The sequence below is a fragment of the Aquarana catesbeiana genome, linkage group LG08 (assembly GCF_042186555.1).
Source record: "Aquarana catesbeiana isolate 2022-GZ linkage group LG08, ASM4218655v1, whole genome shotgun sequence".
In the NCBI taxonomy this organism is placed as follows: Eukaryota; Metazoa; Chordata; class Amphibia; order Anura; family Ranidae; genus Aquarana; species Aquarana catesbeiana.
The window spans coordinates 298,497,652-298,518,570 of NC_133331.1; the positions used below are offsets into that span (position 1 = coordinate 298,497,652).

General features: G+C 45.1%; 2 protein-coding genes across 2 annotated transcripts in view; both read right to left on the reverse strand.

Moving 5' to 3' along the window:
* Window positions 1–114: 114 nt before the first annotated feature.
* Window positions 115–20,919, reverse strand: part of LOC141106849 (uncharacterized) — a 58,714-nt gene continuing 37,909 nt past the window's right edge. Inside the window, exon 3 of the mRNA XM_073597778.1 lies at window positions 115–1,435. Within this exon, the coding sequence (XP_073453879.1) occupies window positions 577–1,435 (859 nt within the window). The 3' untranslated portion in view covers window positions 115–576. The remainder of the gene's footprint in view (window positions 1,436–20,919) is intronic.
* Window positions 2,255–13,912, reverse strand: LOC141104908 (uncharacterized). Its single transcript, XM_073594712.1, has 6 exons — window positions 13,486–13,912; window positions 4,029–4,218; window positions 3,815–3,912; window positions 3,528–3,734; window positions 3,211–3,438; window positions 2,255–3,087 (listed from the first exon to the last, which is right to left on the reverse strand). The coding sequence occupies exons 2-6, from the start codon at window positions 4,060–4,062 to the stop codon at window positions 2,884–2,886; spliced, it is 771 nt and encodes a 256-aa protein (XP_073450813.1). The 5' UTR covers window positions 4,063–4,218; window positions 13,486–13,912; the 3' UTR covers window positions 2,255–2,883.

Here is a 20,919-nt window from a genome sequence, read left to right on the forward strand (position 1 = left end):
AAGCTGACAATTGGTCTGGGCAGGAGGGGGGTTTAGGTGCCCAGTAAGCAAGTAGTTAAAGGAATTGGACATTTTTAATGTTTCACTTTAAGCATTTAAAAAGAAAATCGCTGCTCCTGGCTGAATGTAAATTTTATTTGTGATAAAATATGATTTCCAGGGCAGTGCAAAATACAAAACAATTCTATACAGAACTTACACATTTCCTTTACACATTCATTCTACAAAGTGTTTAGAAACAGACCTGTAAATGTTTGTGAAATCTTCCACCACAAAATGTACTCAGCCAATGAGAGGTAATGACTCCATTTTTATTTTTCTCCCGCTATCAATGGCCAACACGGTACAACACTTCATCCATGTCTTTGGTGATCTCTGATCTCCTTATCAAGTGTTTCCTCCATGATGAAGATCAGCCATGGAGTATATCTGAGGTGTATATCAGGGTGTGCTTCTTCCCCACATGTCCATCAACATTCATATACAAGACATTTCCCACACTCACTAATACACCTCGAGGGTTGTGTGGGACCCCTGATGTACAGGAAGACAGGACTTCAGTGAGGAACAATTCCCTCACTCAGGACAGGAAAGTGGCTTCTCCCCCGTGTGTGATCTCTGATGTCTGGAAAGATGGGACTTCTGTGAAAAACATTTCCCACACTCAGGACAGGAATATGGCTTCTCCCCCATGTGAGATTTCTGATGATAGGAGAGACTGAACATAGCTGAAAAACATTTCCCGCACTCAGGACAAGAATACGGCTTCTCCCCCGTGTGCAATCTCTGATGTGTGGAAAGACTGGACTTCACCGAAAAACATTCCCCGCACTCAGGACAGGAATACGGCTTCTCCCCCGTGTGCACTCTCTGATGATTAGAAAGACGGGACTTCTGTGAAAAACATTTCCCGCACTCAGGACAGGAATACGGCTTCTCCCCCGTGTGCAATTTCTGATGATGGGAAAGATGGGACTTCTGTGAAAAACATTTCCTGCACTCAGGACAGGAATACGGCTTCTCCCCCGTGTGAGATCTCTGATGCTTGGAAAGACTGGACTTCACTGAAAAACATTTCCCGCACTCAGGACAGGAATATGGTTTTTCCCCCGTGTGCAATCTCTGATGCTTGGAAAGACTGGACTTCACTGAAAAACATTTCCCGCACTCAGGACAGGAATACGGCTTCTCCCCCGTGTGCAATCTGAGATGTCTGGTAAGACTGGACATCGCTGAAAAACATTTCCCGCACTCAGGACAGGAATAACGCTTCTCCTCCGTGTGCAATCTCTGATGATAGGAAAGACTGAACATCGCTGAAAAACATTTCCCGCACTCAGGACAGGAATACGGCTTCTCCCCCGTGTGCAATCTCATATGTGTGGTAAGACTGGACTTCCGTGAAAAACATTTCCCACACTCAGGACAGGGAAACCTTTTATTTGTTGGATTATCCCTCACAGTCTGAGGTTCCTCAGGATAAGAGGAATACGATGGTCCGGCACCGTCCCGCACAGTCTGAGGTTCCTCAGGATAAGAGGAATACGATGGTCCGGCACCGTCCCTCACAGTCTGAGGTTCCTCAGGATAAGAGGAATACGATGGTCCATCTACACTGTGTGGTGCCGGATGGACATTTGAGGTAGTCGGGTTTTCTCCTGGACTATACTGTGTGATGTCCTCATCTTCTACTTTACAGTCTGGAGACAAAGTGAGACAATCCTCTGAGGTTTTCCTCATCTCCCGTCCATCTACTAAAATAGAGATACAAAGATTATTACTAGACATGAGCAGATTGGTTCCCCTAAACCAGGACTCCGCCCACATCAGGCAGCTTTGTCTCTGAGGATCTTACAATTCCCCCCTCAAGGTAACTAGTAAATGGGTCCTCTGATCTCCTACCAGATAATTTCTTTATTCATGGACCTTAGTCAGAGAGTGAGGAAACAACGAGAACTGTCTTTTATAGGAGTGACAGTGATGAGGGGATTATAGGACGAGTGTCCCCTCCCCCTCTATCACTCATTGCCATCTTCCCAACACAAGAAGTCCTGCACTTCCTTATTTAGTCCATGATTTAGTCATGAATAACAGCGGGGCTGAGACCCACCAGAGGTCAGAGAGTGAGGATGGGGGGAGAACAACCAAGATGAAGACTGGACTGATCCTGAAGACCACCATCATTGGGTTATTGACTCCTCCCTCATTATCACTTTCTGTTTAAGGTTCCAAAGTTGGAGGATGTTATCACATTATTATCAACATGTAAAAGTCTGTGCTCCAATCAAATCATCAGATATAAAATGTCCAGCTGGTAGGAAATGGGTGTAACAAAAGAGAATACATATTATGTGTATATATAAGCAGTGGGTAGAGGGGAGAGAGCAGAAGTCAGGAGTATGTAATGTACAACATAGAGTATATAGTGCAGGGGTCAGGACTTATAATATTGGTGGCTTAATGTTTATTTGAGACAAGTTGCAGAGGTCCCACACCGCTGCCTCCCATCTCCTGAGACTGCACTCAGTGACTTGGGTCTGAGACTATACAGACATATCCCTCCACCCGGCACAGACAGCAAATAACAGAAAAGGTATTCCCGGGAGAATTACTCTGTCAGAGGTCTTGCTAGACCCAGGACTTGAGGCAGAAGACCCAGGATACATACTCCAGGTGCCTAGGCTGAGCAACACCTATGGAGAAAATCTAAATTTTACTGCCAGCTGAACCCCAGAATCTCCATAAATCCAGTCTAGATACATAAATTGTGTCTGCAGCACAGAGAAGGAAGATTATCCGAGAGAAATACAGGAATACAGGACGGGGAACACAGCTCAGGAAAGTGACCAGGGGATTACAGGCTGATATCACCCAGTCCCCGCCCTACTCTGGACCAATCAGTGAGCAGTATGGGTGGAGGAATGGATTTAGTGTTAATGACCCACCTATGCTGATCTCTGTAGGAGTGTCCTCCTCTATAAATGTCCCCGTTATTCCATCCTCCTCCATAGACTGCTGATCATCCCTCACATACGTCTCTTCTTCTTCTGATTTAACCTCAAATTCTATATCAATTGGATCTCCACTCTAAATCAAGAAAATGAGAGAAAATATCATCTATAAAATAGAAGATTTATTATTGTGACATCATATAAAAAAAACACACATCCTCTCCAGAAGTCCATGTTCTAGATGCTCCGATCCACCAACCTTGTAACAGTGAGGGATGCTGTGATCTTCCTGTGTGGAATCCCGGGAATACAGAGGACGGGGACATCTCTCTGGTGGGTTTCTGTAGCTGGATGACTCTTCCATGGTGTCCTGGTACAGATCCTTGTAAACTTTTAGAGACTCAGACTCCTCTATCACCCCAACCTCATAATCCTCCTCTTTTATCTCTTTTTTAACCTCGACTTTAGAATCTCTCAGATTTCCACTCTGAATATATAATAAAAATGACATCAATGGTAACAATGCAGATAATGTACAGATCCTAATGATACTATCAGTGATTGTTCCTCATCTACCTGATGATAGTGAGAGATGGTGTGATCTTCCTGTGTGGAATCCCGGGAATACAGAGGACGGGAACATCTCTCTGGTGGGTTCCTGATATTAGGTGGCTCCATCATATCCCTGTGTCCTTCTGAAAAGTTTTTCATCAATCCATACTCCTCATCCTCCTCTTTATACTCTTCTTTAACATTAATATTATCATCCCCAAGGTTTCCACTCTGAAAATATAAAAAAATATTCATTGCAACAAACATGCTTGTGTATAAATCATAACTACCAATAATTGTCAATCATCTACCTGATGATGGTGAGGGATGGTGTGATCTTCCTGTGTAGAATCCCAGGAATACAGAGGACGGGGACATCTCTCTGGTGGGTTCCCATTACTGGATCCATCTGTAGGAAACACACACACTGACTGAATACATTGTTTCTATGTGTTTATCAGATGATGGGGGATCTAGGTGGATCCTCCGTACTGCTCTCTCCTTTACAATAAAGTCTCCTCTTACCCGGTGATGTGAGGGGCGGCTGATTGTCCATCATGATGTCCTTCCGAGCTCCGCTCACCTCTCCTGTCAGCAGCTCGATGATCTCTCTGGTGACTTCTAGAATCTTCTTTTTATTTCTCTATTCTATCAGGGAGGGAGGTGGAGGCAATGTGATGGTCAGATGATCTCCAGACTTCACAGGAGGAAAACTCTAGATTTGAACACAAATAGTAAAATCAAATGACATTCCCAGAATCCTCCTCACCTCACTGGTCAGGTCTCTTTTTATTTAAACCCCACTTCATGCTGAGGTTTCTGATATTACATACAATGCAGGTTCAACAGCCCTACTTGGAAAGTGAGGAGGCCAGGGGTCGGCCCACATCCTAAGAGCATTAGAAAAAAAAAGTCGGATAGAGAGATATTAGGAGGAGGCGCTATGAGGTCAGTGTGATGTCATAGGATTCTCTGACGCTGATTGGAGGGGCATTGGGAGGAGGGAGCTGTGGGGGGTGCTCTGTGAGGTTTCTGTACACAGAATCATTTCTCCTGGGTGCGCCCCTCCTCTCCTAAACTGGAAGATGATTTTTGTCTTTGGGCTTTGTCAGGACACATCATATTCCTGTGATCTACGTGTACTCTGGAGATTTTACTGATCACATTTTAGGATGAATATCTGAGACTGGGATCATTATGGGAAAATAAATTACGGACATTTACTGAAAATTAAATTTTTCTTTTTTTCTTCTTATTTGCATCTCATAAAATAAATACATATTCCAATCCCTCCTAAATAAACCGCCCAACCCCCACCACTAATAAAATTACTATAATCCGCTTGTCAGGAGTGTGTTTTGCTCCTACTCCTAATTCCTGCATCCAGGTTTTGGCTGTGATGCATTCTTCTGTCTGTCTGTCCCACCTGTAAGGTAATTGATGTGGTCAGTCTCTGGGTGGAGACCCAACCTGATTTAAGCCAGCCAAGCCTGCAGTCTCATGCTTGTGATATTGCGTTTGTAACATGTGCTCCAAGCTCTCTGTTTGTCTGCCCTACTCTGGTGTTGGAATTCCCTCGTTGATGACCTTGGTTCAGATATCGACTACTTTCTGAACTCTGTTTGCCTTTTGACTGTGGATTTGACCCTGACTATTCTGAACCTTGCCTGCCTTGTACCTGGACTATCGTTGGAACCACTCTGTCTGTCTGCCAACCTGCAAATACCTGGTTGCTGTGCTCAGTTTGTTCCTGCTCAGGCGTGGTGGCCAGGCACTATAGCATTCTGTAAATCCTGGGGGGCAACTGAGTACAGGTAGGCCTGCTTGCCTTATGGAAAAGGGGGCTTCTATAGGTGAAGAACACAGAAGCCAGCTATAGTGTCTGACCACCTGCGTTAGGGGTAAGCGTGACATTGTTAGTATAGATGTAGAAAATGTACAATAGACGGATGAGATGAGAAGGTCACTGGTGGAAAAGGTGACACATCTCCAAAATGAAGGAAATGTTTAAGCCCTGTAAGTGGGGGGGGGGATGTTCTGACCCTGAAGGGGTTCATCTACTGTACATTTCCACAATATTAATGACTGGGGGGCACATGTCTGGGGTTCTTTCTATAAGTGAATTTTTGATTTAAGTGGGCGTCCTTTGGCTCTGCACAAAGAGATTGCAAAAAGCGAGAATATACAGCAAACTACTTTGATAAAACACCAAACAGGGGGCGCATGCTCAGCGCTGAGCGAGATGGACGCCTGACACAGTAGCTCCGCACACCGCGGGACATGATTGGCTCACAGAGGGCTATAAATGGCCTTACACCGACACTTCTAACACCCCTCGAGGCACAAAGACACAGTGCATGCCGTTGTTGAAGAAAAAATCCCGGGGCCCGCTCAGAATTCTCTAACCCACTATCTCCTCTGCACCAGGGAACAATACAGCATGTCCCAAAATGGCGCCGTGGCCCGAGCACATTCTCCTGCTCCAGCGGCCCCCTCTGTGCCTTCTGTTCCTGGCTCACCTTCGGATCCTGGCAGTGAGTACACCTCTTCTCTATCTAAAGCTGACCTAGATGCTAGCCTAGAAAAGATGTATAATAGACTGGCAACAAAGTTCCAAACAGAAACGCACAAGACCTCCCATGCACTGTCACAGGAGATTGCAGCTCTGGGTACTAGAACTGACATGCTGGAAACTAAACACGATGAACTGGCCCTGGCTTATAATGAGCTCAGTCCAGAGCATGAAATGTTAACAACGTTAACAACAGCATTTGATCAAATCAGGTTGAAGATCTGGACAACAGGAATAGATGCAATAATCTGCAATTGCGAGGTATTCCAGAGTCGGTAACAGATTTGATTCACACTGTCATCAGGCTGTTCAAGTCTCTCCTTCCAAAATGTGAATCTGCGGCCTTTAGGTGTGGCAGGTTTCACAGGGCCCTCAGACCAAAACCTCCAGCAGACAAACTGCCGCGTGACATAATCCTTTGTATGAAGGATTTCCTGACGAAAGAAGACATTTTAAGGGCTGCTAGAAACACCCTACGCATCGCCCTTGATGATTACACTGTTCAGAACTATCCGGATATCTCACTAGCCACATTGGACAGACACAGGGGCATGAAGGAGGTCACTGTAACACTTTAAGCAGCCCGGATCCGATACATATTTCCCATTTAAATTGGTGGGTTCCTCATAATGGCTCCACTTATGCTGCCACCACAGTTCTGGAGGGTCAGGAGATCCTGGTGAAATTGGGCCACATGGAAGCTGAAGCGGTGCCCTGCCATCCCTTGACCCCCCCAGGCAATCTCAAATCTGGCACATGCCACCTACCAGACACGACAGAAGGAGAATTCGATATGATAACGCTTAACCGGGGACATAGCTAACTTCATCGCATCAATACAGCTATCTCTACGATCTGCCCCGTTGGATTCAGCGACGACGCACCCTCAGTCTCAAGGCACCCACTTTGTCAGGAGCCTGTCCCTTGGTGCTGCTGCATGACATCCCCACCCAGCAACTTTACCACTTTTTAAATCTTTTTTTTACAGCTAGGTTCCTCACACTGGTCCCCTCTTTTGGTTTGGGCACAAGATCAGTGGTGCTGCTGGGTTCGAGACTTGGTTGTCTCGGTTGTAACATTCTATTTTCAGGATACAAAAATGTTCCTGATCCTGTTCATTTTTTGTTCATTTTCTTTTTTTTTTTTGGACTCTTTTTTTTCTCAGGTTTGAATCCTCAACTGATTATAGTCATTCTTGTCCTGACAGGCGTTTTTGGAGTAGGTGAGGTCATAAGGCCTCTATCCGCTGTTTTAAATGTTCCTCTATGGTCTGCAATCTGTTACAAATGCAGTATTGGGGCTTTGTGGAGTTAGGTTCCATATTTGATAGTAGCCTACAAGCCTATTCTTCACTCATTCAGCTGAACGCCCCCCCTAATCTTAGTAATGGCGATTAATTGCATCTCGCATAACGTCAAAGGCTTCAACTCTCCCTATTAAGAGGAGTAAAGCCTTCTCCCACTATAAGCGACTTAATGCTAAAATTCTACTGATTCAAGAGACACACTTCTCGCAAAACTCCCATCCCAAGTTCTTTCATAGAACTTTCCCACAAGCTTTCTACACACTTCATTCATCGAAGAGTAGGGGTGCTGCCATATTTTTACACGCCTCCTTTCCTATGGATGTGCGTCAGATTTACAAAGATAAGGAAAGTCGCTATGTTATAATAAAGGGAGGATATTCATAACCGGGAGCTTACCATAGCTAGTGTTTATGCCCCCAACGAATCCTCTGCCTCCTTCTTCACATCCTTTTTTGATATTTTAGCAAAATATCAATCCCCCCCATATGATTATAGGGGGAGATTTTATCATGGTAGCGAACCCCACACTAGACAGGGTGCACGGCCTCCACTGGTTCCAGGGCTTTCCCTAAATCCATTTCCCGTAAACTCCTGGAATTCCAACTAGTGGACACATGGTGGGTACACACAACATAGGAGCAAAAGAATATACGTTCTACTCTCATCCGCACAACAGTTACGCAAGACTAGACTATATTCTCTCCACTCCTATTATCCTTGCTATCTCTCAGACAGCCTCCATTTATAACTGTGCATGGTCTGACCACCACATAACCTCCTTCACCACAGAATTTATTAAACTAGCCCCTACACCATTTATGCGGAGACTCAAAGAGGCACTTCTTTCTGACTTGGCGGGTGAATCTGAGGTTTCTCAATCTATAGATACCTACTTTGCCCTAAACGCCCTCCCTGGGACCCCCATTTCTACAGTGTGGGTCGCTCATAAGGCAGTTGCTGCGGGGTAAACTTATCAGTTTAGCTACTGCCCACAATAAAACTAATAAGAAAAAAATAGTACAGCTCTCTGCGGAGCTGGACAGTTTATATAAAAATTCCGCAGCCCTGACTTTAGTCTACCAGACTGTCCATCGAGCAAAAAACGCCTTGAATTTGACTCGCTACTCTCAGCTAAAGTGGAGAAGGGCCCTGCGATGGTCCAAGGCAAGATGTCTATTGCACAGTAATGCCCTGTCTGAAAATGGTGACGTAAAACGCGTACGTCGGGACTATAAACGGGGCAGTAGCCAATAGCTTTCGTCTCTTAATTTATTCTGAGCATGGGTGGCACTTTGTGCATCGGATTTGTCTACATTTTGTTGTCGGAAAATTTTATAGCCTGCTCTCAAACTTTGTGTGTCGGAAATTCAGACGGAAAAAGTCCGATGGAGCCCACACACGATCGGAATTTCCAACAAAACAATCCGATCGCACTTTTTTCCTGTCGGAAAATCCGACCGTGTGTACAGGGCATTACACCGCCTCAACCATGTTCGCTAGGAAACTGAACCAGCCTTTCCACCCTCCGCACGTTTATAAATTGACTACCCCTTCGGGCATAATTACATCTCACCCTCAAGAAGTCTTAAAAATTTTTACTCAACATTACTTGGACCCCCCCAGTCTGGACCATCAGATGAGGTGTAAGAGTCCAGGGCTTACTAAGTATGCACCAATTGCGCGTTGCCACAAGAGGAAATCCGTTCCAACTGAGCATGCGCTAAAGACGCCTCAGCGCGCCAACCCGCACCTGCGCAGAAGACCTGATGAAAAACGGCAGGAATATGCCCAGGAAGCGGACAGGAAGTGACCTCAACCTGATGGAAAAAGGTGGGAAAATGCCCAGGAGGCGCCCAGGAAGTTACCTCAAACTTCCCTATATAAGCCCAGCCCAGACACTGTCAAATTGCTGGATTATCTTCAGTCCCCCCCTTGTTCCTGTGCTAGTGTGTGATCTGTCTGAACTTGTTGTGACCTGGAAACCTATTTGACTACTCTTGATTCCTGCTTGCCATTGACCTCGGATTTGTACCTTGACCATTCTACTTCTTTAATACACTCATATGCAGCCAATCACCTGTTTGTTAACTTCCCGCCTCCCTCCCTGCAACTCCTGCGTTACACGCTGTGCCTCCCTCCGATCTGTCTGTGTAAGATCAACCAGCAACTATGTAATACAATACGACCTCAGGAAGACGACAGATTTGTCGAAACGGCGCAGGGAGGAGCGGCGTGCTGACGTCACCACCACACCACGCTGAACCCGGAAGGAACAGGCAGCAGCTGAAGCCGGCCGGCGCTTATTTGATTCTAGAGGCGAATTTTAACTGCACACATTATACCATCTGCCGCGTACGGGCATCATTTGCTGAGGTTGTGGGGAGACCTGTATATTCCCTGTGCCGTTTATGACTGCCATAATAGCAGTCATTGGGATCTGGTAAGCGCATCTGATATTCCACCTTGGGTGTGAAGAGTCATAGAGGATTCCCCATCTGCATCTTCCCCTCCTTCTGCACTTTTGTGGCACTTTTCCATCACGGATCCCCCCCTTTTTTGTTGTTTTACGTATTCTGGACTTTATATTTATTTTTGGGATGTTTTCACTGAATATATTACCATATTCACTTTTGGCAATTAATCATTACTAATTTCCTGGTTATCAGTATATGAATTTGCTTTTACTAATGTGTTTATTCACTTTTGATTGTTTGTTTACTGCATATGAGTGTATTAATTTTGCTTCTATCTCCACGTATACTCACTTTAATATTTATTCATTCATTTAGTGGTTTGTTCAATCCTATCCTATTCACTTTTGAGTGATTTTGTTTCAGATTACATTTTAGCGCCGCATCTTTGTTTAACTTTTTATGATGAGATTTGGAGACTAGATCTTGGTGCAGGCTGCTTTCGTTGTCACAACATATTTGTTTGATCATAAACCCAGAGCGCAGCTTTTAACTTGGTTTTTCTATCATTCTACTTCTTTGCCCCTTTTGTACTCAGCTGCCAGATTGGAACTGACCCCGGCTTGGTTCTTGACCATTTTTCTTCTGATTAACCCTTTTATACTTCGTTGCCAAACTGGACTTGACCTTGGCTCGGATCTCGGACAAAGGCTTGCACAGTGCTCCACACCCCTGGCACCCGTGCCACTCGGTGCCCACCAAGTCTCTGTCTACATCTCCAGAGGCTTCAAGGACCCGAGGTGCAAGGGAGGCCTCCCCACTACTTCGGTCTCATCTCAGGTACATGGCACGCGTGACATGAGGCTTTGTTCTGGTTTAACTCTATCCCAATCCCGACTCTCACAATTAGACAAACTTAATTCACCTATTTCCCAATCAGAAGTGCTGAATGTCATCAAGGCACTAAAGACAGGTTCTTCCCCCGGGCCTGATGGTTTTTCTACCATATATTATAAAAAAATTTGCCTCCCAACTGTCTCCCAGGCTGGTTCGGCTTTTTAACTTTGTCCTACAAGATAACAGCTTTCCGGAGGAAATGCTGTTAGCAAACATGTCGCTCATCCCTAAGCAGAATAAGGACCACACTCACCCCCAGAATTTTAGGCCCATATCGGTTATCAGTGACCTGAAAATTTTCAGTAGGATCTTAGCCGATAGACTCGCAGGAGTGATTTCCTCACTAATTTCCCCTTACCAGTCAGGGTTTATCCCCCACCACCTTATAACAGACAATATCCGCCTAGCCACAGATATTATTCAGGATGCAAACCTTTTCTCCATGAAACTGTTCACGTTAAGTTTAGACATTCGTAAAGCTTTTGACAGTGTGTCTTGGAGCTATGCGTTTCTCCTACTAAAGCGCTATGGCTTTCAGGGTGATTTCCTACAGGCTCTATACCAAAACCCCAGCAGGCGTGTCAAAATCCCTGGATGTAGCTCAGAGTTTTTCCGGCTTGGTAGGAGTGCCCACTGTCCCCACTCATTTTCGCTCTGGCTATTGAGCCCCTAGCCATTGCCATACTGCAGCGCCCGGATATTCCGGGCTACAACAAAGCTTCCTTTACTTATAAATTCTGCATGTATGCGGATGATGTGCTTTGTGTGTCAGAAAATCCGAAGCAAAATGTCCGATGGAGCCCACACACGGTCGGTATTTCCGACAACACGCTCCGATTGGACATTTTCATCCATCGGAAAATCCGACCGTGTGTACGGGGCATTAGGCAAACAGCGATTAAATTATTTACCCGCTGGTACTATACTCCTTTATGTTTGGGAAAGATCTACCCACAGACTTCCTCATCTTGTTTCCGAGGATGTGCTCTTCCAGGTTTTTTTTTTGCACGTGTTCTGGGAATGTGAAGCTCTGCAACCTACTTGGAGGGCGACTCTGGAGCTAATGGATAAGCTGGCGGGGAGGCACATGGCTCTGACACATACTCACTGTCTACTATTTGAAAAAATCCCTGATATCCCGAAACCCCCTAATGAAACTATTACACACTATTTGTATTGCGCTGCATTGGGCAATCGCCCTTAACTGGAAGTCGAACACAGTCCCATTCTCGCAAGTTATCTCTCGAGTTGATCAAATAATGTAATCTGAAAAAAATATTTCACACACTGCATGACTCCATCCCTATGTATGACGCTAAATGGAACCCTTGGTTCACTTTTCATCTACAAGAATTACCTGAGTTATGGTTTTCTTTTTATTTCTGTTGTTTTTGACTTTTCTGGTTGCAGTCTTGTTTGACATACCATATATAGCTGATAAGAACATAGCATTAAGATTGTCATGTTTAACCTCGAATACTTATCTATTTGGACGATCATTGTCTAACTCTGTAACCCAAATTATTTTTCAATGAGTAGTTTTATATCCCATGCCATTTTGTACTGCAAACTTCCTTTTCTCAATAAAAAAATGCTTAGTAATAAAAAAAAAAAAAAAAAAAAACACCAAACAGACTGCAGGTGACCTTGTTTCCCTATCTAGCTCTCCTTCCTCTCTATAACAAGTGCTTTCTATCAATCCTTCTAATTTACTAACAGACATATCAGCCTGGATGTCACAACACTTCCTCAAACTCAATCTATCCAAAACCGAGCTCATAATATTTCCTCCCCCACGTGCCCCCTTCCCCTGACTTCTCTGTCAAGATCAATCGCACAACCATCAACATGTCCCCACAAGCCAGGGTGCTAGGTGTAATCCTGGACTCTAAACTCTCCTTTCAGCCCCACATCCAATCACTGTCCAATCAATGTCCAAAGCTTTCCGCGTCAACCTCCGCAACATCTCCAAATTACGTCCCTTCCTAACCAATGACCTCACAAAGCTACTGATTCAATCCCGGGTTATATCTTGCCTTGACTACTGCAAGTCCCTCCTCACCAGATTGCCTTTATATGGGCTATCCCCCCTTCAGCCCATCATGAATGCTGTTGCCAGACTCATCCACCTTACCAACCATTCAATGTCTGCTGCTCCTCTCTGCCAATCTTCTGCTTACCCAAAAAATTAAATTCAAAATACTAACAACTTAGAAAGTCATCCAGAACTCGGCCCCCAGCTATATCACTAACCTAGTCTCACAATACCAACCAAATCATTCTCTTCGATCCTTCCAAAACCTCCTGTTCTCTAGCTCCCTCATCACTTCCTCCTATGCTCATTTTCAGGACTTCTACCGAGCCTCTCCCATCCTTTGGAACTCCCTATCCCAATTTGTCTGACTATCTCCTACTCTGTCCACTTTAAGACGATCCCTGAAAACCCTTCTCCTATGAGAAGCCTATCCTGCCCCCACCTAACAACTGGACTTTTATTTTCTCCATCAGCCCATCTCCCACAGTTATTAACTTTTGTATCACTTGACCCTCCCTCTTAGATTGTAAGCTCTAAGGATCAGGGCCCTCTGATTCCTCCTGTATTATATTGTATTGTAACTGTACTGTTTGTCCTCATGTTGTGCAAACTGTGGGTGCGATATAAATCCTGTATAATAATAATAATATATGTGTGTATCATCATCTGCTGGAGATAAAAGACGTCACAGTGACTATGGAGGAAGAGGACGGACATGATGGGGGGTTACTGGGTGTAAATAGAAAATAAGATCTTATTACCTCTTCTGCTGCCAATTTCAGCAACGTCACCTCTACGTCGTATCACAAGGAGCTTTCTTCCTGTACCTGACATCATTTCCTGTCTTCCATAGAGACTTCCTGTCTGGGTAGAAGTGAGATCACCACCTTGTGGAGCTCAGAGGAACTTCAGCCCTGAGAAACGCCTCGTAGTGTGAACACGGCCTTGTGCTGTGTGTATGTACTGTATATCCTTATAGATGTGTAGTGCTCCCCCCACAGAGAGCGATGATATTAACCGGTTCTTTCCCATACAGTACAGAGGCCCCCCAGTCACACAAGCAACAGTCCATTCACTCCGGCTCCAATTAACAGTCTCAGGGTTTGTCTTTTTGTAAAGTATTGCTTGTAGAATCTGTAAAAGGAGAGATATTGGGACAGAGGCATAATAGGGGGTCATAATTGTGACCTGGCCCCATGCTTCAGGGGGTCCGTGTGGCTCCCCTGTCATATTTGTCTACACTTGGATAGGAGGGGGGGGGGTAGATTTGCACCTCATCCCTTTAAACCTGAACACATATTAACTACACAGGTTCTGTGGCTGGTTAAGGTGGTAATTAAACTCATTTGTTGCCTTATCTGCATTTAATTAGCCTTAGAACCTGGGTAATTTATATGAGTTCGGGTTTGAAGGGATGAGGTGGCAACCCTAAGGGGGGGCGGCATACACAGGAATCTTCACACGGCATACACAGGAACTCATATGAGTGTTTCGTTTGCACATTTTGTGATCACCATCATTCTGCTTTTTGTTTTTTTTTAGGTTTTGTTACTTCATATCTTGTGACATTCTGCTTCTATATTTATGACTCATAACATTGTCATTTATAGGATTTAAACCTTGTTTTATTTTTTCACTTGGTTTACTGGATCGCTTTTGTCATTTTCCCTGTTTTGAGGTTTAGGGACTTTGCTTTAGTTTTCTACTTACACTTTTCACCACTACTGATTGTTATTTTATTCAATTTTTTTTCTTTCATTTTTGGATTTACATATTCAGCACCGCACCCACCCCACGTTTTACACTGATTTGAATTTTGTATTTAGGACTTTCGGTGCTGGCAGCTTCATACATACACAATTTTTCACTTTTCATAATTATTTTATTTTCAAGTGCAGCGTTAACCATTCGATTTTTCCACTACCATTACACACTCCTGTCCCCTGCATTCTGTACATTACACACTACTGTCCCCTGCATTCTGTACATTACACACTCCTGTCCCTTGCATTCTGTACTTTACACACTCCTGTCCCCTGCATTCTGTGCATTACACACTCCTATCCCCTGCCATCTGTGCATTACACACTCCTGTCCTCTACATTCTGTACATTACACACTCCTGTCCCCTGCATTCTGTACATTACACACTCCTGTCCCCTACATTCTGTACATTACACACTCCTGTCCCCTGCATTCTGTACATTACACACTCCTGTCCCCTACATTCTGTGCATTACACACTCCTGTCCCCTGCATTCTGTACATTACACAATCCTGTCCCCTGCATTCTGTACATTACACACTCCTGTCCCCTGCATTCTGTGCATTACACACACCTGTCCCCTACATTCTGTACATTACACACTCCTGTCCCCTATATTCTGTACATTACACACTCCTGTCCCCTGCATTCTGTGCATTACACACTCCTATCCCCTGCCATCTGTGCATTACACACTCCTGTCCTCTACATTCTATGCATTACAACTCCTGTCCCCTGCATTCTGTGCATTACACACACCTGTCCCCTGCATTCTGTATATTACACATTCCTGTCCTCTACATTCTGTACATTACACACTCCTGTTCTCTACATTCTATGCATTACACACTCCTGTCCCCTGCATTCTGTGCATTACACACTCCTGTCCCCTGCATTATGTGCATTACACACTCCTGTCCCTTGCATTCTGTACATTACACACTCCTGTCCCCTGCATTCTGTACATTACTCACTCCTGTCCCCTGCATTCTGTACACTACACACTCCTGTCTCCTACATTCTGTACATTACTCACTCCTGTCCCCTGCATTCTGTACATTACACACTCCTGTCCCCTGCATTCTGTACATTACACACTCCTGTTGTGAAGGAATGTGATGTAGATAATAATAATAGTAATCTGAAAATGTCTATTTTCTTATGTGCATACATATTTTTCTCCTTACTCATTATATAAGTATACAGATTTGCTCTGTTCCTATATTTTCTCAAAATGGCGTGTACCCCCTACCTCCCACACACAGAAGAACGCGGAACTGGAGATAAGAACAAAGAGAGCCAAACCTCGTTATGAAAATTATCCATCTTCTTTTCTATCTTAACCAATGAGATGTACCTATTAGACTAACATAGCAATGACGTATTTGTGTGTATAAAACATTAACACCGCCTTGAATAAATCAGAAGTGGAATGAGTTAGCAATTCTGAGCGTGTCTCAGAGTGTTTACTTTATATGCATGCATATCTACACTTTTCAAATTAGAGACAGCAGCAGATAACCTTGAGCTCGATTGGAGCTCTTAATCATTTCCATAAAAGTTGGTGCCGAAACCCGGGACCTCAGGCTACGGTCGAAGTTATACCGCGACAAGCATTCGGACGTTAATTGAAAGATAACAGAGTGGGGTTTGCGCAGCCCTAACAGTACCGGTGAGTTGATTGATATTTTTACCACTGTACGACTCTCTTATCTTTCGGTTGACGGCTGGATTCTGTCGGTATGCTGAGACTGTCTTAGAGGCAGGTATTTCCTCGCCTGAGGTTGTTTAACAAACCTGCCAATGGGTTTCTGCTGACTGTATTTTTTGTTCACTGTCTGTCATTCTTTGGGTTACGAAACTCAGCAGTCTAAAAGTGCTACATGCGTGAATGTATGGTCTCATCTCCAGACGAGCTGTTGGCCTCTGGAGTGAGATAGTTTTTTTGTAGCAGTCGTTTATAGACAGGTGTACTCTAGGTTCAAGGAACCTTTGAGGGTTATCTCAGCTGCTGGCTTTGCAGTCTGAAAGCGTTACAGAGGACTCACCCCAAGAAGAGTTGTCGGCCTCTTGGTGTAGAGCTGTAGAAAAACGTCTATAAACGGGTTTATTTTTGCAGGGTGGTCTGCCCTTGCGTTTATCTTAGCCTGCTGAGGCTTTACGGTTCAGAGAGTGGCAGGTGTAATGTCCTGTCGTGATTGTATTTGTGGTTTATTGTTTGATATACACGAGAGGGGGAAGGAGGCTACCCGAAGGATCTGTTGGGTCGCGGGCTGTAGCTCCTCACTTCCCCTCCCACCGAAGGAATTTGCTGATAAGAACGCTGAGAAAAATATTAACTCCTTGGTTGTATGTATTCCCCTCTCAAGCCGTTAGCCGAGAAACAGAAAGTGATATTGTAAAGAAGGAGAGAAGAAGATGTTGAAATAGTTAACAAAGTTGAAAGAAGTGACGAAAGTTATGTTGCAGAAGAAACAGGGAGAAAAATCCTGTGTGATAAAGAAAATTGGATAAAGGAAGTTAAGCAAGATGGCGATTGTATTATGTATGTTTATCACAAAACTGATGATATGTTGGAACTTTAAACAAAGGAGGGGAGGGACAGCACTGCCCTCCGTCTAACAACCACTCCTTTCTCACCACCCAAGCACAACCCACTGTGACAACTCAGCCCGGCGGCCATCTTAGTGCACCCATGCCTTCACTTTCTACCCAGTCCAGTGCACTTCCTGCCGGCGGCCATCTTGGTACACCCAGTAAGCTTAAACAGCCTGTACCCAGCCCTCCCTGTTTTAAACCAAGATGGTTCATACCACACACCTGTCTTCCCCAATACGGGAGCATCACATTCCCAGGCTGGATATGTTAATGATGAAGAAGCATCTGAGTGGGAAGCCCGACAGCAGGCAGCAAGGCCACCCACTGATTTAACCCCCAATCCGGCTCCAGACTCTCAGTTCCGAGAGGATCTCAAACACATGCTGGCAACCGTAAAGAACAGTGCCTCTTGTCAGCCCCTGCCCCAACAACAGTCTCGGTTACCAGAAGGGGCACCAGTGATGTATGTCGCTTTTACTCTATCACAAGCAGCGGCCTTAGTGACAAGTCTGCCTGACCCAGAGAAGCAGCCAATTCCCTTCTACCACAGGATAGTGCAGATACAAGAAACTTACTCAGCTGCCTGGAGAGACTTGATCAGCCTATGCCAAATCAAAGCAGGATATGTCTTTTGGCCAGTCATGCAGATGGCCTTCAATGATGCCTGGCTGACAAGTGCCACTTCCTACACCTCAGGCGTGGAGTTCTGTGCACAACTCCACGACTGGGCAAAGGAGAAGTTGACGGATCAGAAGACCACAATCCAAGATATTACCCAAGATAAAGGGGAGTCTGTGAAGAAGTATCATGCTAGACTCATAAAGGCACACACACACATGTTATCAACTGCTTTTGTTTCAGGGCTCAGAGAGGATATCAGAAAAGGCCTGATGGTGGCCCGCCCTGAATACCATTCAATGAAAATGTCTGATTTATTGTTGGTGACCAGAGGTATAGAAAATCAAAAAGGTAAAAAACCAACGCCCCTCATGGTAACCCATGACGAAGATCCCGCCTACACTAGTCCACCACCACTGCCCAATACCAGGGAAAGGATCACCTGTTACAACTGTGGGAAACGGGGTCACTTCAAAAAAGAATGCAGAGCCCCAAGATGTCCCAGAGATGGACAGGGGTGCAGCCAAAAGTGTGTTGAGGGTGGTGAATCTGCCTAATAATTCTTTCCTTTCCACTATTGATGTTTCCTGCGTAGGAATGGATGGGGTGCCCCGCTCCAGTCCACTTCCTGATTTGTTTGCCAGATTTGTGGTGTCCTCTACATGTCCCTTGAATCTACTAGGAGCTGATGTGTTGTCCAGACTACAGGCCTCAATCAGGACACGCCTGAAGGGGGGTGAAGTTACATACTCCCCTATCTTTAGAAGACTCATCTGCTTTGTGTTCTCTGCCTCTCCTGATGACACTTAATGAAGAAAAAAAAAAAAAAAAACTTCAAGTTCAATACTGCAGGAAGTACTTGACAGAATCCCTGCGTGCCTATGGTCCACAGGACCGGGAGACAACGGTAACTTAAAGGTGCCACCAGTTTCAGTCAAGCTAAAAGAGGGCGCTTCATTGCCCCGGAAACCACAATAACCCCAAGAAGAGAATCCTAAAAAGAGAACCAGGTACCTACTGTGGATGCCTTTGACTGCAAAATACCTCACAGAGGTGGACCTTACAAACGTTTTCTTCAGTGTCCACCCTCACCCCTTCTGCTGGTACCTTTTCGCATTCATCCACGGAAAGAAACGGCAACATACCTAAACAGTTGTGCCACAAGGGGCACAGAACTTTCCAAGCCAGTTTGCAAAAGCTATGGCTATCATCCTTAACACATGACAAAAGGAACACCCGGAAGTGATTCTCTTCCAACATGTTGATGACCTTCTCTTTTGTGCAGCTGACTTACCCCCTGTTGAAGTCACCTCAGAAAGCCTGTTGTGCTATCTTGCCAACCAGGGCTGCAGAGCCTCAAAGCCCAAATTGCAGTGGTGCTCAACACCTGTCATTTTCCTTGGACTAATTTCCTAGTGCAGAGCATGGATTCCAGAAGCCTTCCTACTGATGCTCTGCAATCAGACCCTTCCAGATGTCTCCTGAAGAAATATCTAAAGTTTGAAACCCTTGAGTGCGCCACCCCCGGCGCTAGGGCTCCCAGCCTACGACAAAACGCTCAAGCTCTTTGTATCCGAACGTCTGGGACATGCTGCAGGTGTACTCACCCAATCACACGGCATCAGCCTACGCCCCATAGGATATTATTCCTGTCGGCTGGATGCGGTAGCAAGAGGAGGCCTATTGTGTCTGCGAGCTGGATTTGCTACACAAGACTTGCTTGACAAAACTTTGAACTTGGTCCTCGGACACTGCCTCGTTCTGCTTGTTCCCCATGACGTTGTTGCCATATTCAACCAAGATCCAGCCGAAACACTTGTCCACTACCAGACACTTGAGACTCCTGTGTTCCCTCCTACTGGACAGCATTACTCTATTAAGTTGTCCAACACTGAACCCTACCACCCTTCTTCCACTTCTCGAGGGGGGAAAGGAGGAGGAGGAGTAGAGTCTTGACTTGTTACCCCCGTGACCGCACAGGACACGCGGTCACCACTGAAAACACTGTTCTACAAGCTGAAGCCTTAACACCGGTGATGTCTACACAGGAGGCAGAGCTATAAGCACTTACTACAGCACGTAAATGGGCAGAGGGAAAAAGAGCCAACATTTATATGGACTCAAGATATGCTTTCAACATTGCCCATGATTATGGTGTTATCTAGAACAGAGGATTCCTGATGGCTGCAGGAACACCTGTGAAAACTTGATTGATGCCTTGCTTCTCACAACCCAAGTGACTATTCTGAGTAAAAGCACACGACAAAATGAACTCAAAGGAAGCTTAAGACAATCATCGAGCCAATACAGCTGCTAAACAGACAGCTGGTGGTCCGCGGGAAGTGGACAGCAGGGTGGTAGAAGAAAACCACCCCGTGCTTACCTTACAGACTTTCCCAGTGGACAGAGTTTATCTAAAAGAACTACAGGAAACAACAAGTCCGGATAAGAAGGAAAGCTGGAAATGGAGAAAAGGAGCAACTCTCAGAAATGGACTATTCGAGTGCAACAAGAAGCCTTGTCTACTCAGGAGTATGTACCCAGCCGTGGTGCAATGGGCACATGGAGCTGCCCACTTGACAAAGACTTTTATGAACTCTCTTATCAACAAGTGTTGCACCAAGAGTTACTCCACTGACCGACAGCTTCTGCAGATCATGCATTATCTGCACCAAATGTAACCCAGAATGCACAGAAGAAGCACCTGGCAAAAGCCCTATACCCCATTCCAGAGGATGCAAATTGATCATTCTCAAGTGCCAAGAAGTGGCAGATTCGAATACGCCCTAGTGGAAGTGGTCATGACTGCCAGGACCACAGCTAAGAAATTACTGAGTGAGATAGTATGTAGATTTGGGGTCCCAGAGGTGATATTGAGAGATCAGGGACCAGCCCTAACAACAACCCTTACTAAAGAGATTTGGGCAGCACTGGGGGTTCAGTTGGCACTACACATCCCATACCACCCTCAAAGTAGCGGGAAGGTAGAAAGGATGAATGGGACACTAAAAACAGGATGTTAAAGATGGCCCAATAGACTAACATGAGTTGGCCCATTGCCCTGTTCAGTGTCAGACACACCCCCAGGGGAAACATGCCCTATCCCCTTATGAAATTTTGTTTGGTTCAGCTCCCAGACTTGGTTGTTACTTTCCACAACAGTTACAGTTACAGTCTGATGTGTTGACTAATTATGTAACCACATTATCACGAG